This window comes from Macaca thibetana, chromosome 19 (assembly GCF_024542745.1).
Source record: "Macaca thibetana thibetana isolate TM-01 chromosome 19, ASM2454274v1, whole genome shotgun sequence".
In the NCBI taxonomy this organism is placed as follows: Eukaryota; Metazoa; Chordata; class Mammalia; order Primates; family Cercopithecidae; genus Macaca; species Macaca thibetana.
This window is the reverse complement of record NC_065596.1, coordinates 49,207,979-49,229,751: the sequence shown is the minus strand read 5'-3', so window position 1 is coordinate 49,229,751 and position 21,773 is coordinate 49,207,979. Positions and strand designations below refer to the sequence as shown.

General features: G+C 48.7%; 2 protein-coding genes across 2 annotated transcripts in view; both read left to right on the top strand.

Moving 5' to 3' along the window:
- GPATCH1 (G-patch domain containing 1) overlaps window positions 1-11,418 on the top strand; it is a 48,169-nt gene extending 36,751 nt beyond the window's left edge. The window contains exons 17-20 of the mRNA XM_050771981.1: window positions 667-774; window positions 6,398-6,495; window positions 7,887-8,032; window positions 11,141-11,418. Coding sequence (XP_050627938.1) covers window positions 667-774; window positions 6,398-6,495; window positions 7,887-8,032; window positions 11,141-11,171 — 383 coding nt within the window. The 3' untranslated portion in view covers window positions 11,172-11,418. The remainder of the gene's footprint in view (window positions 1-666; window positions 775-6,397; window positions 6,496-7,886; window positions 8,033-11,140) is intronic.
- A 1,692-nt stretch (window positions 11,419-13,110) lies between these two features.
- WDR88 (WD repeat domain 88) overlaps window positions 13,111-21,773 on the top strand; it is a 45,389-nt gene continuing 36,726 nt past the window's right edge. Inside the window, exons 1-2 of the mRNA XM_050768577.1 lie at window positions 13,111-13,455; window positions 18,864-18,974. Of these exons, the coding sequence (XP_050624534.1) occupies window positions 13,180-13,455; window positions 18,864-18,974 (387 nt within the window). The 5' untranslated portion in view covers window positions 13,111-13,179. The remainder of the gene's footprint in view (window positions 13,456-18,863; window positions 18,975-21,773) is intronic.

The window sequence follows — 21,773 nt, the reverse complement described above, 5'->3', positions numbered from 1 at the left end:
ATCTCAGCTCACTGCAAGCTCCGCCTCCCGGGTTTACGCCATTCTCCTGCCTCAGCCTCCCGAGTAGCTGGGACTACAGGCGCCCGCCACCTCGCCCGGCTAGTTTTTTGTATTTTTTAGTAGAGACGGGGTTTCACCGTGTTAGCCAGGATGGTCTCGATCTCCTGACCTCGTGATCTGCCCGTCTCGGCCTCCCAAAGTGCTGGGATTACAGGCTTCAGCCACCGCGCCCGGCCAAGGTTTTTTCTTTGATAATTTATTTGGAGTGAAACTTTGTGTCCCGCAGTTCTCTGCGATGGGACATAGTCTTACACTCCTGATGGTTTGTAAGTTGTTTGCTTCTCAGATGGCCCTTTCTTGGGGACACATTTCTACTTTTCAGGTCTTAGGGGCGCTAGGCTATGTGCCCACAGGTACACTCGGCACTCTGTACCTCAGCCATTGGTGCCCTTGGTCGCAGGCGCCCTCATGTGACTGACTTCCAGCTCCGGAGTTCACAAGGGCAGCGCCGGGGTCTGCATGTTCACTGCTGCATCCTTAGCACCTGGCAGCAGTGAAGTGGTGTGGGGCAAGCATACGTTATCTGGTGGCAAAAGACATGAATGAAAGACTCAGAGACATGAACATGGGGCAGGCAAATGACATGAACACCCTGCTGTTTTTCAGCTCTCGTGCCAGCACCCCGGGAGCCGCCACCTTCCATCCCGATACAAAAGATGCAGATAGATGAAAGAGAAGAGTTCGGCCCACGGCTGCCTCCCGTCTTCTGCCCCAGTGAGTGCAGAGCCCTTTGGTTCACCCATTTTTATCAGTGTGTGACTGCCCTGAGATGGGGACAGTGTGACTTACAGCCAATCAAACACACGCGCTTGCTTCTGGTTTATATGTTTTCAGTCACATTTTAAACCCGTTGTCTCCACCTAGTGCCTAAAATGATAGTTGTTTCTGTACAGCTTCAGAGACCTCCAAACTTTATTTCCTTAGCTGCCACATGTTTACAGGAGGGTCCTAAGTATCTTAAGTTTTGTTATAGAAATACAAGTTTCCCAACAGAGCTAAAAGAAGAGGCTGGCCGGGCGCGGTGGCTCATGCCTGTAATCCTAGCACTTTGGGAGGCCGAGGTAGGAGGATCATGAGGTCAAGAGATCGGACCATTCTGGCCAACATGGTGAAACCCCATCTCTACTAAAAATGCAAAAATTAGCTGGGCATAGTGGCGCACGCCTATAGTCCCAGCTACTCGGGAGGCTGAGGCAGGAGAATTGCTTGAACCCAGGAGGCGGAGGTTGCAGTGAGCTGAGATTGTGCCACTGCACTCCAGCCCAGGTGACTGCGCAAGACTATCTCAAAAAAAAAAAAAAACAAACAGAGAGAGAAAGAGGCTGCAGCCAGGCACAGTGGCTCTAGCCGGGCGGGTGGCTCACGCCTGTTATCCCAACACTTTGGGAGGCTGAGGTGGGCAGATCGCTTGAGGTCAGGAGTTTGAGACCACCCTGGCGAATTTGGTGAAACCCCATCTCTACTAAAAATATAAAAATTAGCCGGGCATGGTGGTGTGTGCCTGTCATCCCAGCTACTCAGGAGGCTGAGGCACGAGAATCACTTGAACCTTAGAGGCGAAGGTTGCAGTGAGCCGAGATTGAGATTATGTCACTGCACTCCAGCCTGGGTGACAGAGCGAGACTTTGTCTCAAAAAAAAAAAAAAAAAAAGAAAAAAAAAGAAAAGAAAAGAAAAGAAAAAGAGGCAGGGTGCGGTGGCTCATACTTGTAATCCCAGCAATTTGGGAGGCCGAGGCAGGCAGATTGCTTGAGCCCAGGAGTTTGAGACCAGCCTGGGTGACACATGGAGGCCCATCTCTATTTGAAAAAAAAAAAAAAGTCCAGGCACGGTGGCTCACGCCTGTAATCCCAGCACTTTGGGAGGCCGAGGCGGGTGGATCACAAGGTCAGGAGATCGAGACCATCCTGGCTAACACAGTGAAACCCAGTCTCTACTAAAAATACAAAAAAATTAACTGGGCTTGGCGGCATGTGCCTGTAGTCCCAGCTGCTGGGGAGGCTGAGGTAGGAGAATGGCATGAACCTGGGAGGTGGGGCTTGCAGTGAGCCAAGATCCTGCCACTGCACTCCAGCCTGGGTAACAGAGCAAGACTCTGTCTCAAAAAAAAAAATAAATAAATAAATAAAAATTTAAAAAAGAGAAAAAGAGAAATTTAAAAAATAGTATACAAAATTGGAGGAGAATTGCAAGGAGAAGAGTATTTAAGACTCTTATTTATTTAAAAATTTTTATTTGTTTATTTATTTATTTTTCAGACAGGGTCTCACTCTGTCACCTAGGCTGGAGTGTAGTGGTGCTGTCCTAGCTCACTGCAGCCTTGGACTTCTGGGCTCAAGTGATCCACCCACTTCAACCTCCCACTGTGCTGGAATTACAGGTGTGAACCACTGCACCCAGCCGAGCCTCCTTTTTTTTTTTTTTTTTTTGAGACGGAGTTTTGCTCTTGTTGGCTAGGCTTGAGTGCAATGGCACAATCTCAGCTCACTGCAACCTCCACCTCCCGGGTTCAAGCGTTTCTCCTACCTCAGCCTCCCGAGTAGCTGGGATTATAGGCATGCACCACCATGGCCAGCTAATTTTGTATTTTTTTGTAGAGATGGGGTTTCTCCATATTGGTCAGGCTGGTCTGGAACTCCTGACCTCAGGTGATCCGCCTGCCTCAGCCTCCCAAAGTGCTGGGATTTTTTTTTTTTTTTTTTTGGAGACGGAGTCTTGCTCTGTCGCCCAGGCTGGAGTGCAGTGGCCAGATCTCAGCTCACTGCAAGCTCCGCCTCCCGGGTTTAAACCAGTCTCCTGCCTCAGCCTCCCAAGTAGCTGGGACTACAGGCGCCCGCCACCTCGCCCAGCTAGTTTTTTTTTTTTTTTGTATTTTTTTAGTAGAGATGGGGTTTCACCCGGTTAGCCAGGATGGTCTCGATCTCCTGACCTCGTGATCTGCCCGTCTCGGCCTCCCAAAGTGCTGGGATTACAGGCTTGAGCCACCGCGCCCGGCAAGTGCTGGGATTATAGGCGTGAGCCACTGCACCCGGCCGCCAAGCCTCCTTTTTAGTTTAGCTAATGTAGCAAATACAATAAAACGGTCCTCTCAGAAGTGAATACAATCTGTCCCCCATTCCATTCCCCAAATATCTTGTCAACAACTTCTATTCAATGCCATCTTAAATCGGCATCTCAAGTTAAAACATTTAGACTTGTTTATCATCTCTTTGAGGGCTAGGTTAACAAACATCTGTAACATGGCCCAGATATATAAATAACATATAAATTCCATTATTCACTTTATAGTTTCCCATGGTGTCCATATATGAATACTGGTTTGGTTAGCTAACTGCTTTCAAAGACAGGATTATAAAAGCAGAGGGAAAAAAGTATGAAGTTTTGACAAATTGCAGTGAATGTATTTCTTATTTGCTATAGTTGTTCAGCACTTTTGTTTTATTTTGTTTTGTTTTGAGACAGTCTCACTCTGTCACCCAGTCTGGAGTGCAGTGGCGTGATTTCGGCTCACTGCAACCTCTGCCTCCCAAGTTCAGGTGATTCTTCTGCCTCAGCCAATGGAGTAACTGGGATTACAGGTGCCTGGCTAATGTTTCGTATTTTTAGTAGAGACGGGGTTTCACCCTCCACCTCCTGGGTTCACGCTATTCTCCTGCCTCAGCCTCCTAAGTAGCTGGGATTACAGGTGCCCGCCACCACGCGTGGCTAATTTTTTTGTATTTTTAGTAGAGACGGGGTTTCACTGTATTAGTCAGGATGGTCTCGATCTCCTGACCTCGTGATCTGCCCACCTCGGCCTCCCAAAGTGCTGGGATTACAGGTGTGAGCCACTGCGCCCGGCCTCTTTAGTTTCAAATTGGTGTCAGCACTTGAAAGCCAAGTCTTTTATGTCCCTTTCCCATAATGTCTTTGATACCCTTGTAATAGTGACTTAATTTGGTCTATGGGTTATTTAGGGAAATGATTTTTGAAAAAAACTAGTGTTAAAAAAAAGTTTTGGGCTGAGTGTGGTGGCTCATGCCTATAATCTTAGCACTTTGGAAGGCTGAGGCGGGAAAATTGCTTGAGTCCAGGAGTTTGAGGCCAGCCTGGGCAACATAGAGAGATTGCATCTCTTAAAAAAATAAAAAAGAAAAAAATTAGCCTAGTGTGGTGGTGCGTGCCTGTGGTCCCAGCTACTCAGGAGGCTGAAGTGGGAGGATTGCTTGAGCCCAGGAGGTTGAGGCTGCAGTGAGCTATGATCCCACTGCTGCACTGCAGCCTGGGTAACAGAGTGAGATGCTGTCTCAAATAAATAAATAAATAAAAGGCTGGGTGAGGTGGCTCACACCTGTAATCCCAGCACTTTGTGGAGGCCAAGGTGGGCGGATCACCTGAGGTTGGGAGTTTGGGACCAGCCTGACCAACATGGAGAAACCCTATCTGTACTAAAAATACAAAATTAGCCAGGCATGGTGACACATGGCTGTAATCCCAGCTACTTAGGAGGCTGAGGCAGGAGAATCGCTTGAACCTGAGAGACGGAGGTTGGGGTGAGCCAAGATTACACCATTGCACTCCAGCCTGGGCAACAAGAGTGAAACTCTATCTCAAAAAAAAAAAAAAAAAAGAAAAGAAAAAAATTAAAAGAATTTTGGAAAAATAAAAAGTTTTGGGAGGTCGAATTTTGAAAAATCTAGTTGGGCATGGTAGCTCACACCTGTAATCCCAGCACTTTGGGAGGCTAAGGTCGGAGGATCCCTTGAGTTCAAAAGTTTGATACCAGCCTGGGCAACATAGGGAGACCCTCATTTCCACAAAAAAATAAAAAAAAATTAGCCGGGTATGGTGGTACATGCCTGTAGTCCCAGCTACTCAGGAAGCTGAGGTAGGAGGATCATGTGAACCCAGGTCAAGGCTGTCATGAGCTGTGATTGCACCATTGCCCACCAGTCTGGGTGGCAGAGCGAGAACCTGTCTTTAAAAAAAAAAAAAACCACCAAAAAACCCACAAAGAAACAGGACTACAAAGTTACAGGCATCTGTTTAACTGAGTTGAGAAAATATTCACCCTTACGAAACATCTTGAAACTTTTATTTTTCTTTTTATTTATTTATTTATTTTTTGAGATAGAGTCTTGCTCTGTCACCCAGGCTGGAGTGCGGCACAATCTCGGCTCACTACAACCTCTGCCTCCCGGGTTCAAGTGATTCTCCTGCCTCAGCCTCCCGAGTAGTGGGGATTACAGATGCATGCCACCACGCCCGGCTAATTTTTGTATTTTTAGTAGAGACGGGGTTTCACCTTGTTGGCCAGGCTGATTTTGAATTCCTGACCTCAAGCGATCCGCTCACCTCAGTCTCCCAAAGTGCTGGGATTACAGGCGTGAGCCACCGTTCCTGGCTGAAACTTTTCTTTAGGTGAAAAAAATTGATTTAATGACTTTCACTGCTTCTACTATTGTGAATTTTTGTTGATTTGGTCACCCGGAAATTAATGACCTATGAAAATGAAAACATTTTGGTCTGAATTTGGAGATGGAGAATTGAGGCACATGCAAATTCTTTAATGATTTTTAATGATTATATACGTTATTATTTTTTTTTAATTAGGTAGAGATAGGGTCTCACTATGTTGCCCAGGCTGGCCTTGAACTCCTGAGGTCAAGGATCCTCCTGCCTGGGCTTCCCAAAGTGTTGGGATTACAGGCATGAGCCACTGCTCCCAGCCCATTATGTTGTTTTGATAGTAGTTTTTTCAGTGTTTCCACTTATAAGACAAATTCTTACAAAATATGTTTTTGTAGACAGAGGATGATATAAGAAGAGCTAACATTTAGGTGCCAGATTCTGAGCTTTGGGAATCACGGACACGGCCCTGTCTAGTCTAATCTGTGTCCTTAAAAGGATCAGGATTCTTATGGTCCCCATTTTATAGTTGGGGAAACTGGGCCTGGGAGAGGTTAGGCGATGTGTTGAAGATCACAGTGCTGGCAGCAGAGCTGAGTTCCAATTCTGGTCTGTTTCTGAGCTTATCTGACGATGTTGAATTACAAAAGGCTTGTGGGCTTTCTGGTCTGACTTTATCGGCATCTGGCAGCTGGGGTCACAGCAGGATACTGATTGGATCACACAGGTCTTTGTTGAGGTCTCTGGCAGCTTTCTAAATACAGCTCTGCAAGGTGATGTGCTAATCTGTTTCTCAGTGAGGCAGAAGCTAATCCGAGGGCAGGAGTTCTTCCTCAGTGTTAAACGTTCCATCTACACTAGATGCCTGATTCAGCAATTTAGGAGCTTAGTTTTGGATGTCTTTGTTTTCACCCTATATAGGTCTTGTGTTTATTACCTTTGTGTTTCAGATGCTCGTCAGACACTTGAGGTTCCTCAAAAAGAGAAACATAGAAAGAACAAAGACAAGCACAAGGCCAAGAAAGAGCACAGGCGGAAGAAAGAGAAGGTGAGAGACTTGTGTGTACCCCAGGATCAGTGTGGGGTGGGACCCGTTGGTCAGCTCCCAGGAGTGTCATATACCGCAGTTGAAGAGCGGATCTGGTGGCCAAGTCACAGTTCTTTCTGAGACTTAACAGAAATGTCGACATTCAATGCAAACCCTTGATTTTTCAGAAACATTTTCTTTTGCACGTAAACCGCATCATCCCCCCCCACTTTTTTTTTGAGTGGAGTCTCACTCTGTTGCCCAGGGTGGAGTGCAGTGACTCAGTCTCGGCTCACTGCAACCTCTATCTCCTGGGTTCAAGCAATTCTCCTGCTTCAGCCTCCCAAGTAGCTGGGACCACAAGTGTGTGCCACCCAGCTAATTTTTTGTATTTTTAGTAGAGACGGGGTTTCACCATGTTGGCCAAGCTGGTTTTGACCTCCTGACCTCAAGTGATCTACCTCCTAAAGTGCTGGGATTACAGGCATGAGGCACCATGCCCAGCCCTTAAAAAAAGTTTTTTGTGAACATTAAAAAGCAGAAAAAAAGGGCATTTAAGGATCTTAGAGCAATGGATATTAAATAATAAAACAATTTCTGATTTATTCAATATTAAGTGAAGGTATTATTTTCAGCATTTCTCAGCTACTTTGTCTTTATTACAGTTTGAAATTTTAGTCCATCACTTGTCATTTGAAGTAGAAGAACTCGAATGGAAGGCAGGCATGTGCTTCCACTGTTGACGTCTCTTATTTCATCATCCATGTCTTCTTTTGGGTTACAGCACAGACTTTTAATTAGGTTAATGTTCTTGTCGGGTACCCAAAGTAGTCTGGACTAGCAGTTGAAGAAATTAGAAACAGTTTTCTTGCTGGCCACCAGAAGGAAGCACTCCCATGTATAGAGGATGACGGGTGTTCCCTCCTAGTGAAAGGAAGAAAATGTGCGTCAACGAAATCTGTGTGTCCTCACCAGTGTATCTGCTGTTTGGTAACCTTCTGCCAGTTTCTTCCTTGTGGTTTTCCTGGGTGCCCATCATCCTGACATGAAGTTTCCCAGGGGCCTGACACAATAAACAAGTCGGGTTCACCGGAGGCGGCACAGGTCACCACGCATAAGACGTGTGGTGTCACGTCTTATGACATCAAGTGTTACGATGGGTCCTGTCTGCGCCTCCTTGGTTCTGCTGTGTTTGTTGCTGGAGGCGCAGTTGGGTCAGGTTGCACAGTTGAGAGGGGCACAACCGTCTGCCCTGTGCTGTCTTAGGCTGTCACTCTCACTCGCTCTAAATGAGGTTTAAACTTTTTTTTTAATGACTCCATCACTGCAGCCTTGTATTGAATGAAGTGTATTGAATGAAGGAAGAAAAAATACCTTTGTTTCCCCCTGCCACTATTTATTTTTTTTTACAGAAGAAGAAACACAGGAAGCACAAACACAAAGGCAAGCAAAAGAATAAAAAACCAGAAAAAAGTAGTAGCTCCGAGAGTTCCGACAGCAGTGACAGCCAGAGTGACGAGGAAACGGCAGACGTGTCGCCCCAGGAGCTGCTGAGACGGTGGGCAGTGGGAGATGGAGGGTTTTTAAGAAACCTTTAGAGGCTTACTGAGTGCTTGATGTGTTTGCTTAGAGGCAAATATCAGAAATGAGAAAGTGGTAGGCCTGGTGGAGTGGCTCACGCTTATAATCCCAGCACTTTGGGAGGCTGAGGCAGGAGGATTGCTTGAGCCCAGGAGTTTGAGACCAGCCTGGGCAACGTAGTGAGACCCCATCTCTACAACAAAAACAAAAACAAATTAGCTGGGTGTGGTGGTGCACAACTGTGCCTCCAGCTATTTGGGAAGCTGAGGTGGGAGGATCCCTTGAGCCGGGGAGTTGGAGGTTGCAGTGAGCCACAGTCGTACCACTGCACTCCAGCCTGGGTGATAGAGCAAGGCCCTCTCCCTAAAAGAAAAAATAATGTGTGTATTAACTAGGCTTTTTAAAAAGTTTGAATATCTAATTATGTAAGTGATAAGTGAATATATTATCATTATGAAAATTCAGACCTTACAGCCAGTGCTTAAAGGAGCCCTGACCAGTTCTCCAGACCTCTACTTTCTCCATAGTAACTTCTGCCATCAGTTCCATATGTAACCTTTAAGAACTTTTTTGTGCAACCACACACACATACACACACACACACTCACATACATGGACGCACATACACATTGTTTGTTTGTTTTTTTAGATGGAGTCTCGTTCTGTCACCCAGGCTGGAGTGCAGTGGTGCAATCTTGTCTCACTGCAACCCCTGCCTTCCGGGTTCAAGCAATTCTCCTACCTCAGCCTCCCAAGTAACTGGGATTACAAGTGCCCGCCCCCACACCCAGCTAATTTTTGTATTTTTTTTTTTTTTTTAAGTAGAGACAGGGTTTCATCATGCTGGCCAGCCTGGTCTCAAACTCCTGACCTCAGGTGATCCACCCACCTTGGCCTTTCAAAGTGCTAGGATTACAGGTGTGAACCACCATCCTGGCCTATATACAGATTTTTGTGCACATTTTAAATATAAGTAATATAATTGTATATAGCATATAGTCATAGGGTATGAATTTTATTTTATTACAGGCTCACGCCTGTTATCCCAGCACTTTGGGAGGCCAAAGCAGGCAGATCATGAGGTTAGGAGATCGAGACCATCTTGGCTGACACGGTGAAACCCCGTCTCTACTAAAAATACAAAAAAATTAGCTGGGCGTGGTGGCAGGTGCCTGTAGTCCCAGCTGATGGGGAAACTGAGGCAGGAGAATGGCGTGAACCCGGGAGGTGGACCTTGCAGTGAACCGAGATTGCGCCACTGCACTCCAGCCTGGGTGACAGAGCAAGACTCTGTCTCAAAAAAACAAAAACAAAAACAAAAACAATTAGCCAGGTGTAGTGGCGGGCGCCTGTAGTCCCAGCTACTCAGGAGGCTGAGGCAGGAGAATGGTGTGAACCCGGGAGGCAGAGCTTGCAGTGAGCCAAGATCGTGCCACTGCACTCCAGCCTGAGTGACAGAGCGAGACTCCGTCTCAGAAAAAAAAAAAAAAAAAGTCTTTTTTGTAGAGATGAAATCTCCTATGTTGCCCAAACTAGTCTCAAACTCCTGGCCTCAAGTGATCCTCCTGCCTCAGCCTCAGACGTGAGCCACTGCAGCAGACTACTCTTGCCAATTTCATCTTTATTTGGAAGAAGGGTGTTGTGTGAACTCTTTGAGCGTCTGGCTTCTGAGATTCCTTCAGATGATCGTAGGCTGCAGTGAGGGGCTTGCAGTCACTGCTGTGGAAGAGTCCTTCTTGTGAGCACACCACAGTGTGTTTATCTCTTCTGTTGTGTGGATACTGGGTTTTCTACTTTGAGGCTGTGGAGCAGGGATCTGCAGCCAGTGTGACTCAGCTCTGTTTCAAATAGAACTGCCACGAACATTCCTATATGTATGAAATTCAGATTTAGGCCAGGTGTGGTGGCTCACGTCTGTAATCCCAGCACTCTGGGAGGCCAAGGCGGGCAGATCATGAAGTCAGGAGATTGAGACCATCCTGGTTAACATGGTGAAACCCCAAACCTGTCTCTACTAAAAAAACTAGCCGGGCGTGGGAGCACACGCCTGTAGTCCCAGCTACTCAGGAGGTTGAGGCAGGAGAATCGCTTGAACCTGGGAGGTGGAGGCTGCAGTGAACCGAGATCATGCCACCGTACTCCAGCCTGGGTGGTGACAGAGACTCCGTCTCAAAAAAAAAAAAAAAAAAAAAAAAAAAATTTATATTTAAGATTGACAACTTGGGGGCTGGGCATGGTGGCTCATGCCTGTAATCCCAGCACCTTGGGAGGCCAAGATGGGAAGATCGCTTGAGCCCAGGAGTTCGAGACCAGCTCGGGCAACATAGGGAGACCCTGCCTCTATAAAAAAATGAAAAAAAAAAAAAAAAAAAAAAAAAAAAAAAAAGACAACGTGAATGCTTTGGGCCCTGGAGTGAATATATTTTAGTTCCTTCTCAAGGGTCATGCAACAGATGCGGTAGGTGAGTGAAACTGAAATTAAAAATTGCTTGTATTCTCAAGGCTAAATAAGACTAGGGAAAAAGGTTGCTTTTATAAATGGTCTTAATACGAGGTGTGGGTGTGTGAGTCTGTCTGTGTTTTCAGGGTAATAGAAGAAGCATTTTAAGAACACAGATTGGCCGGGTGCAGTGGCTCATGCCTGTAATCCCAGCACTTTGGGAGGTTGAGGAGGGCAGATCACGAGGTCAGGAGTTCGAGACAAGCCTGGCCAACATGGTGAAACCCCGTCTGTACTAAAAATACAAAAATTAGCTGGGCGTGGTGGCATGCACCTGTAATCCCAGCTACTCTGGAGGCGGAGGCAGGAGACTCACTTAAACCCGGGAGGCAGAGGTTGCAGTGAGCTGAGATTATACCGCTGCACTCCAGCCTTGGCAACAAGAATGAAACTCCATCTCGGGGGGGAAAAAAAAAAAGCACAGATGAGGCAGTACTTCATTGTGGGTTATTGTGAGTGCATTTTATCGGTGCAGATATGCTGCTGTGATTTGGGGAGGCCTGGCATTCTCAGCCTTCACAGAGCTGTTTGGTTTTTCACTTGTAGCTAACTTTCCATTTCTTTCTTTTCTGTTTTCTTTTCCAGGCTGAAAAGTCTTCCGCTAAGAAGGCAGTAATTGAAGGCTGCACTGGCTCGTCCTAGAATCATTTCTCCTCCATGATGGAAGCCCAGTGATTGTTCAGTTAACGCATTGTACAGAGTGTATTTATATGTAAATTCCTGCTGTAAAATAATTTTTAAAACCTTGACGTTTCAAAGACTGCCTTGAAAGGTCGTAGAAATTGATTTCTATTTTTAATTTCAGTTAGTGTCAGGGGGAAAAAATCCAGACTGAACAGTTTAATTAAAGTGGAATTTTTCTATTTTCTTCGTGATTTTTAAACAATTTCCTGGGATGTTAAAAAAGAAGTTAAAAGTGAAGGCTTCTCTCTGGTTTTGTGATGAAGACAGTCTGGACTCACTGAAGGGCAAGTGTGTGAGAGGGGGCGGTTGCGGCCCCTCCTGCCGTTTCTTGGGAATGAAGCTCTTCCCTCTTTGGGTGACTGGGTTGCTGCTGGTACCCAGGAAGCCCCATGGGAGGGCAGAGCCAGAGCCTGGCAGGGGGCCTCATCCTCTCAGGGTAGATGTCACTAAAGTGTCTGAGACAGGCAGGGAAACCAGGTGGGAGAATGTACACCCACAGCCTGGGTTGCATGGCTGCAGCTCCATGCTCTGAGGCCATTTCATGTGCACCAAGGAGACCTTTTCCAAAAATAAAGTGCAGACCGGGTGTGGTGGCTCATGCCTGTAATCCCAGAGCTTTGGGAGGCCGAGGCAGGAGGACTGCTTGGGCCCAGGAATTCCAGACCAGCCTGAGCTACATAGAGACCCTTGTCTCCACAAAAAATAAAGTACTGAGCCTTTGTGTTTTACATTATGAAAGTAGCATCATAGATCACAACAATTTTAAAAGCAGGAAAAAGGAAGAGGCCGGGTGTGGTGGCCCATGCTTGTAATCCCAGTGCTTTGGGAGGCCGAGGCCAGCGGATCACTTGACACCAGGAGTTTGAAAACAGCCTGGCCAGCATGGTGAAACCTTGTCTCTACTAAAAATACAAAAAAAAAAAAAAAAATTAGCCAGATCTGTGGAGCATACGCCTGTGATCCCAGCTGTGTGGGAGGCTGAGGCACAAGAATCCCTTGAACCCTGGAGGTGGAGGTTGCAGTGAGCCGAAATTGCACCACTGCACTCCAGCCTGAGTGACACAGAGACTCTTATCTACACACACACACACACACACACACGAAGAAAATCACTTTTTTATCATCCAAAGATGGCACCCTTCAATATCTTGAATCACTCCACCCTGTCCTTTTCTAGCTATGGGGCTGTTATCTGACTGGTGGTAGCATTTTATTCCCTGTTACTGTTGTTGGGGTTGTGACAGATACTTCCCTCATGCTATTATAAATGTTGCAAACCCGCCCCTAATAACTATCTTATTTCGTGCAGGGGCTACCCCATAACTTATTGACCTTTTCTGTTTTGACCTGAAGTGGGCTGGCCAGGAGCTGTACCCAGGCAGAGGACATGAAGAAATTGCCCTGTGACGGAGTCACGGAAACCACAGGGGAGGGCTGGAGGCTGGGGCACTGGTTTTGCTGGCTCGGCCTGGTTCCCAGAATGCAAAGCCCATTTTTCTTTTTTTTGCAACCTCTGCCTCCTGGGTTCAAGCCATCCTCCTGCCTCAGCCTTCCATGTAGCTGGAACTACAGGCGCACGCCCCCATGTCCGGCTAATTTTTGTATTTATTTTATTTTATTTTTTTTAGTAGAGACGGGGTTTCACTAAACCCTGCCAGGCTGGTCTCAAACTCCTGACCTCAGGTGATCCGCCCGCCTCAGCCTCCCAAAGTGCCGGGATTATGGGCATGAGCCACCGCGCCCAGCTGCAAAGCGCATTTTTCTATGGGTAACCTGTGCTGCGCGGGGTGGCACCATATTTCACCCAGCGGGTGAGGAGGCAGCGAAGTTGCGGGCCCAGCGTAGCGCGCGCCTCCTAAGTGCTTGGTGCAGGCGCGGGCGCGCGGCGCCACCGTTCCCATCTAGGCTTGCGGGCGGCCACCGGCGGGCAGGGCTTTGAGATGGCCTCGCCGCGGCGGTGCTCCCCGACAGCCCCGGACAGGGAATGCAAGTTGCCGCCACCCTCGGCCCCTGCCGGTGAGTATCCTCCCGGCAAGCTGTCCTGGGGAACCCTGGCGAGGGCCTTAGGCCGCTTCAGGATGTCCATCCCGCACACGCGCCTGCTGGCCACCCTCGACCCCCTGGCCTTGGACAGGGAACCACCGCTGCAGCTGTCGCCTGAGAAGCAGCAGATGCCGGAGAAATTGATTTGGGGCGACCAGGAGCCTCTCTCCAAGGTCAGAACCGCCGCAGGGGGCAGTGGCCTGTTCCCCACACGTGAGGAAGGCGCTCGGGCTGTCGGGGGAACCCATGGAAAACCCACCTGGCTTCACCAGGGCCTCCAGAGTCCCTAGGCCCATTCCCCCATCTGTGGTACATCAGTGGGAAAAGGTCAGACAGCCGAGCAGGGCCTGCTGGAGATGCTGGCGAGGGCTCCCCGCACTGCCACCTGCTGGGGAACCAGGACTCTTGGCTGGGAAGAGGCTCTGCGCCTCCATGTGCACCCTGACCCCACCTAGACCTTACAGTCTCCGTAGGACCATCCAGAGTGATGCTCCTAAGTGCAGCCCAAGGGTGGGTGGCTCAGCTCTCCCCCTCCAGGAGATAGAGTTAGCGTCAGAAGAAACGGGAAACTCAGAATAATAATTAATAATAACAACAATGAATTGGGCCAGGCAAAGTGACTCACAACTGTAATCCCAGCCCTTTGGGAGGCCCAGGTGGGAGGATCACTTGAGCCCAGGAGTTTGAGACCAGCCTGGGCAACATAGTGAGAGGTCATCTCTACAAAAAATAAACTTAGCCCAGTGTGATGGGGCGCACTTGTGTTCCCAGCCGCTTGAAAGGCTGAGGCAGGAGGATCCCTTGAACCCAGGAGTTTAAGGCTGCAGTGAGCTATGATTGCATCACTGCTCTCCAGCCTGGGCAACAGAGTGAGACTCTGTCTCCATAATAAATATATATATATATGCTGAATATATATATATATACGTACACACACACACACACACACAGAGAGAGAGAGAGAGAGAAAAACTGGCTGGGTGTGGTGGCTCATGCCTGTAATCCCAGCACTTTGGGAAGCCGAGATGAGCACATGAGGTCAGGGGTTTGAGACCAGCCTGGCCAATATGGTGAAACCCTTTCTCTACTAAAAATGCAAAAATTAGCTGGGCGTGGTGGTATATGCCTGTAATCCCAGCTACTGAGGAGGCCGCGGCGGGAGGATCACTTGAACCTGGGAGGCAGAGGTTGCAGTGAGCCAAGATCATCTCACTCCGTCTCAAAAACAAAACAAAACAAAAACCCAACAAAGAACATTCTCAGTAAGTAGCGTTTCTTGCTTGGCCTTGATTTCATGCACTCACATGTAGATGTCAGAGTGTGTTTTTAATAATTTCCTCGAAACCTCTGCCTGGCTTCCCAGCATGTTTAAGATGAAGTCTGGTGATCTGCCTGTGGCCTTCCAGGCCATTTCAAATCTGGCCCCTCTCCATGTTCTCCTCCCCGGTCCCCCTGTCTTGCTGACCTATAAGCAGATCTGGCCTCAGGGCTCTTGGCAGGTCCCTGCCTCCACGGTATTGCGCTCTTGGGGAGGCCCTCCCTGACTGCCCGTCTAAAGTAGCTGGGGCCACTGTCTCCTCTGTGCCTCTTGCCATGGCCTGACATCCCCGTTTTGTCCTCAAGATGTCATCTGGCTGCCAGCAACTGACACTTCAAAGTTGGAGACTTTGCTCCTAGGTGGCTGCTGAGCTGCAGCATCAAGTCCAGGCCCCATGGGGGAGGAGGTTCTCTAGGTTTATTTGTGGAATACGTGAATGAATGCTACACATAGAAGAACCGTTTTGTTTTAGCCCAAATTCTCTGTCCTCTGCATGAGCTATGTCAGCGCCTCTGAAATGTAATTATGTGTTGGGGACTTCTCTCTGCAACCCCTGGGACCCCTTTACCTAGTGGATCCCAAGGGACTGTGTGCAGAAAAAAACCTGAAAGGAGGGCCCCAGAAAAGCCTGTGGTGGGGGTAGTGGAATGGTTTCTCCCTCTTGCTGACGTTTTCCCATGATGGAGTTCTGGGCGGGTGTGTGTGTGTGTGTGTGTGTGTGTGTTTTCCTATTTTTTATTTTTTATTTTTTATTTATTTTTTTTGAGACGGAGTCTCGCTCTGTCGCCCAGGCTGGAGTGCAGTGGCGCGATCTCGGCTCACTGCAAGCTCCGCCTCCCGGGTTCACGCCATTCTCCTGCCTCAGCCTCCCGAGTAGCTGGGACTACAGGCGCCCACAACCGCGCCCGGCTAATTTTTTGTATTTTTAGTAGAGACGGGGTTTCACCGTGGTCTCGATCTCCTGACCTTGTGATCCGCCCGCCTCGGCCTCCCAAAGTGCTGGGATTACAGGCGTGAGCCACCGCGCCCGGCTTCCTATTTTTTAAATTAAATTATATATTTTTAAAATTATTTAATTTTAATTTTGATTATTTATTTATTTATGGTTTTTTTTTTTTATTTTTAATTTTTTTGTAGAGAGGGAGGTCTCCCTTGTTGCCCAGGCTGGTCTTAAACTCCTGGCTTCAAGCAGTCCTCCTCCTCACTCATGGAATTGCATGCGTGAGCCACTGCATCCAGCAAATTTAATTTCAATTTTTAATGATAGTTCGGTTTTCCTAATGAGAGAGATAACCCAAACCCTGCAGGAGCGGCGGGGGCTGGGGTCGCCAGGGGCGGGGGCGGTGCGGGAGGGCTTCGCAGGTCACATCCCGTCCCGGGGACTGGGGCCGCTCCTGGGGTAGGAAGCCGTTCCTGCACGCGCGGCCCCGGACCGCCCGGGGTTAGCGAACTCTACCGGAGAAAAGCCCAGTCCCAGCTCTCCGCGCTCCCTGGCAATGGAGCCCGTGTTCCCGCGCCCTGGAGGCCCGAGCCCACGTTCCAGTGTCCCCGTGTGCCCGAGTCCCCTAGAAGCGGGGTATCCTCTCATCCCCTGCATCCTCACCTGCGCTTCCCGAACACCCTACACATCAACACCCCGCATATCACCTGCAACCCGAAGGCCACCGCCGCCCTGAACCGTCGCATCCCCTCACCCCTGCCCTCCTGCCGACTCAGCCCAGCACCCTGACACTGCCTTCCAGGCCACACCCCTCGTCTTGCCTCCAACATTTCCCCCACCCCTACACTTCCACAACTCAACCTGGGACGTGTCGCCATGGGCGGGTCGGGGGGAACACTTCAGGCTTCCGCGCTCTGTCCTCTTTTTTTTCTTCCAGTTTTACTGAGATATAATTCACATACCATATAATTTAACCATAGAAGCTGTAGTGGTTTCTAGGGTATTCACAGAGTACTGTACTCCCCAGTTCCCCAATACCCATCCTGCCCAGACCAGGCAATTCTACTTTCTGTCCATAGATTTGTCTATTCTAGACCTTTTATAGTGATAGAATCAAGCCATATGTGGTCTCTTGTGACTGGCTTCGTTTCCTTAGCATAACTTCCTCAAGGTTCATCCATGTTGTAGCCTGTAGCAGTGCTTCCTTCCCTTTTCATTACCAAGTAATATTCTGTTGCATGGCCATGACACATTTTTTTTTTTTGAGACAGAGTCTTGCTCTGTTGCCCAGACTGGAGTGCAGTGGCATGATCTCGGCTCGCTGCAGCCTCTGCCTCCCAGGTTCAAGTGATTCTCCTGCCTCAGTCCCCCAGTAGCTGGGATTACAGGCACATGCCACCCTGCCTGGCTAATTTTTGTACTTTTAGTAGAGACAGGGTTTCACCACATTGGCCAGGCTGGTCTCAAACACCTGACCTCAGGTGATCCACATACCTCGGCCTCCCAAAGTGCTGGGATTACAGGTGTGAGCCACTGTGCCCGGTCAAACTGCCTATTTTTCAAAGTAACTGCACTACTTTACGTTCCTACCAGCAATGTTAGGAGGGTTTCAACTATTCACATCCTTGCCAACACTTGTTATGGGACTTTGATCATAGCCATCCTAACAGATATGACATGGTATCACACTCTGGTTTTCTTTTCTTTCTTTCTGTTTTTTCTTTTTTTCTTTTTTTCTTTTTATTTTTTGTTTTTTAGATGGAGTCTTGCTCTGTCACCCAGGCTTTTTTTTTTGGAGATGGAGTTTTGCTCTTGTTGCCCAGGCTGGAGCGCAGTGGCACGACCTCGGCTCACCGCAACCTCCACCTCCTGAGTAGCGATTCAAGCGATTCTCCTGCCTCAGCCTCCCGAGTAGCTGGGATTACAGGCATGCGCCACCATGCCCGGCTAATTTTGTATTTCTAGTAGAGACTGGGTTTCTCCATGTTGATGAGGCTGGTCTCAAACTCCCGACCTCAGGTGATCCACCTACCTCGGCCTCCCAAAGTGCTGGGATTACAGGCATGAGCCACTGCGCCTGGCCACACTGTGGTTTTCATTTGCACTTTCCTGATGTGGTGAGTGATGTTGAGAATCTTTTCATGTGCTATCAACTATTTGCATATATATATATATATATATATATATATATATATATATATATAGTTTTTGTTTTTGTTTGTTTTGTTTTTCTTTTTGAGACAGGTCTCACTCTATTGCCCAGGCTGGAGTGCAGTGACATGATCATAGCTCATTGTAACCTCTGCCTCCCAGGTTCAAGCAATTCTCATGCCTCAGCCTCCTGAATAGTTGGGATTACAGGAGCACACCACGACAGCAGGCTACTTTTTTTTTTTTTTTTTAGTAGAGATGGGGTTTCGCCATGTTGGCCAGGCTGGTCTTGAACTCCTGGCCTCAAGTGATCCATCTGCCTCAGCCTCCCAAAGTGCTGAGATTATAGTTGTGAGCCACCGCACCCAGCCCTTGCATATCTTCTTTGGAGATATATCTGTTCAAATCCTTTGCCCATTTAAAATTTTAATTTTAATTTTAATTTTAATTATTTAAAAGTAGGGTCTTGCTCTGTCACCCAGGCTGGAGTGCAGTGTTGCAATCATAGCTCACTGTAACCTTAACCTTCTGGGCTCAAGTAGTCCTCCTGTCTCAGCCTCCTGAGTGGCTGGGACTACAAGTGTGCGCCACCATGCCTGGCTCATTGTCTTTTTTTTTTTTTTTTCCAGTTTTGTACAGGCAGTCTCACTGTGTTGCCCAGACTAGTCTTGAACTCCCAGGCTCAAGCAGTCCTCCTGCCCCAGCCTCCCAGAGTGCTGGGATTACAGGGATAAACCATTATGCCCAGGCAGAATTTTTTTTTTTCAGATGGAGTCTCACTCTGTTGCCCAGGCTGGAGTGCAGTGGTGCAATCTTGGCTTACTGCAACCTCCGCCTCCTGTGTTCAAGTGATTCTCCTGCCTCAGCCTCCAAGTAGCTGGGATTACAGGTGTGTGCCACCATGCCCAGCTAATTTTTGTATTTTTAGTAGAGATGGAGTTTTGCCATGTTGGCCAGGCTGGTCTCGAACTCCTGACCTCAGGTGATCTGCCCGCCTTGGCCTCCCAAAGTGCTGGGATTACAGACGTGAGCCACCCCTCTTTGGCCAGAATTTTTTAAATTCATTTTTTTCCAGTTGGTTTATTGTAAGTGTTTAGAAATAAAATTAACTGTTGTACATTGATCTTGTGTCCTGCAATATGTTTAACTCATCTGGTCTCTCCTTTTTTCAGATCCCATTTAAAATTCTGAGTGGGCACGAGCATGCTGTGAGCACCTGTCACTTCTGTGTGGATGACACAAAGCTCCTCAGTGGCTCCCATGACTGCACGGTGAAGCTGTGGGTAGGTGGCCCACTGGCAGGTGCTCCCGGAGCGAAAACCTTTCTTAAGCTTAGGCACCTCCCATGTCGAGTTCCTCAGCACTAAACTCGCAGGCACTTGTGGGTCCTGGTTTGCAGGTCTTCTGAGCAAAGTGCCAGAAGGAGGGGAAGGTGAGAGCCCAGCCTGGATGAAGTTAAGGTGGCTGCTGCCAGCTTGTGGGCCTGGAAACAGTGGGAATGGGATGGAGACCTCTGGACTGAGAGCGCCACACTTTTTTGTTTTGAGACGGGGTTTTGATCTTGTTGCCCAGGCTGGAGTGCATTGGTGTGATCTCGGCTCACTGCAACCTCCGCCCACTGGGTTCAAGCCATTCTCCTGCCTCAGCCTCCCAAGTAGCTGGGATTACAGTAGCTGGGATTACAGGCATGTGCCACCACACCCAGCTAATTTTTTTTTTTTTAGTAGAGATCAGGTTTCACCATGTTGGTCAGGCTGGTCTTGAACTCCTGACCTCAGGTGATCCACCCACCTCAGCCTCCCAAAGTGCTGGGATTACAGGCGTGAACCACGGCGCCTGGCCTTTTTTTTTTTTTTTTTTTTTTTTTTTTGAGACCGAGTTTCGTTCTTGTCACCCAGGCTGGAGTGTCATGGCGTGATCTCAGTTCACTACAACCTCCGCCTCCCAGGTTCAAGTGATTGTCCTGCCTCAGCCTCCTGAGTAGCTAGGACTACAGGTGTGTACCACCACTCCTGGCTAATTTTATATTTTTAGTAGAAACAGAGTTTAACCATGTTAGCCAGGCTGGTCTTGAAATCCTGACTTCAGATGATCCACCTACCTCGGCCTCCCAAAGTGCAGGGATGACAGGTGTGAGCCACCGTGCCTGGCCCCCACACCTTTTTTTCTTTTTCTTTTTCTTTTCTTTCTTTTTTTTTTTTTTTTTTTGAGACAGAGTCTTGCTCTGTCGCCCAGGCTGGAGTATAGTGGTGCAATCTCGGTTCACTACAATTTTCGCCTCTGGGTTCAAGTGATTCTCCTGCCTCAGCCTCCCTAGTAGCTGGGAATACAGAGGCATGCCACCATGCCCAGCTAATTTTTTTTTTAGTAGAGACAGGGTTTCACTGTATTGGCCAAGATGGTCTCAAACTCCTAGCCTTAAGTGATCTGCCTGCTTCGGCCTTCCAAATTGTTGGGATTACAGGCGTGAGCCACGGCGCCCGGCCACCCCACACACCTGTCAGAGAACGAAAGTCCTGGCTGTGTTTGGGGCCTAGGATGTCATCTCTCTGAGTCTCCTTCTCATCTGGAAAACTGAGTTCCATCCACAGAGACTGGATGGCCAGGTCTGTGTGGTCACAGAGGACAGAAAGGTGTCCAGGCCTGGGACCTGTTCATGAGGGGTGGTTGGAAGAGGTAGGCCTGAGTTCAGATCAGCACCCCAAGGTGCGGAGGCAGGGGCACCGGGGATGGGGCTGTGATGTTCACATGAGGTTGGCAGAGGTGGCTCCTGGAGCCCTCCAGGGGACTGCAGGGCATGGCCAGCAGGCCCGGGCAGTGCCGGTCGCTCAGGAGGGCTGGGGAGGAGCAGGGCTGGGGGAAGGCAGTGGCCATAGGGCCAGGCCACAGAAGGCTGTGTGGCTGGCTGGGGCTCACGGGAGAGGACGCTCCGTTCTGAGTTTTGCAGCATCTGGCTTCAGGGACAGGAGTGGAGGGAGCTGGGGCTGGTTCCTGGGTTCTGGTTTGGGTAACGGGGAAGAGGATAGCCCCTCACCCTACAGACGACCTTGAAGGAGTGCTTTCCGTGGTACTTCCTGCTAGGGGGACAGACACTACACGGAGATCCGAAATAAAGACATCAGTTGAGTGGTTCTTAGGGCAGTACAGGCAAAAGGATTTAAGGGTTTGAAACAGAGGATTTTTTTGAGACATTATCAGTCAATCCCCACTGTTGTCTTTTTTTTTTTTTTTTTAAATGAATTTAAGACCATCGGCCTATATCGTCATACTTGTTCTTTTGTGAAATGGAAATGGAAGAAAATACGCATACACACACACACACACACACACACACAGCCACAAGGTACAATCTGTGCCAAGGCCATGCCAACCGGGCAGGAGGGTTTGTGGTGGACCCCACGTTTAGCTGTGTGACCCCGGGGGGTTGCATGACCTCCTGGGCCTCCTTGGGTCTGCCCGTGCTGCACAGGACCAGTTGTGTGAAGGGGCTGCCCCGGGGCTCAACTCACCTCCACTCCTGCCCTCTGTAGCTGTCCTTATGGACACCTGGCCCACAGAGCCCAGAGCCTCAAGATCTTGTTAGAAAAACTACTGATTTCTCTGGGCGCCTCACCCCCACACCCCACAGGATGATACTAGAGGCATTTTTTGTTTGTTTTGTTTTAGAGACAGAGTCTTTCTCTGTCACCCAGGCTGGAGTGCAGTGATGCAATTATGGCTCACTGCAGCCTCAACCTCCTGGACTCAAGCAATCCTCCCATCTCAACACCCCGAGTAGCTGGGACTGCAGGAGTGCACCACCACACCTAGCTAATTTTTTATATTTTATATTGTAGAGATGAGGGTCTTGCTACATTGCCCAGGCTAGTCTCCAACTCTTGCCCTCAAGCAATCCTCCTGCCTCAGCCTCCCAAAGTGCTGGAATTTCAGGCATGGGCCACCAAGGTCCCAGTTTCATAAATGTATGCGGACTTGTGTGGACAAGAACAGACGCATGCTGGCTGGGCGTGGTGGCTCACGCCTGTAATCCCAGCACTTTGGGAGGCTGAGGTGAGCGAATCACCTGAGGTCAGGAGTTCAAG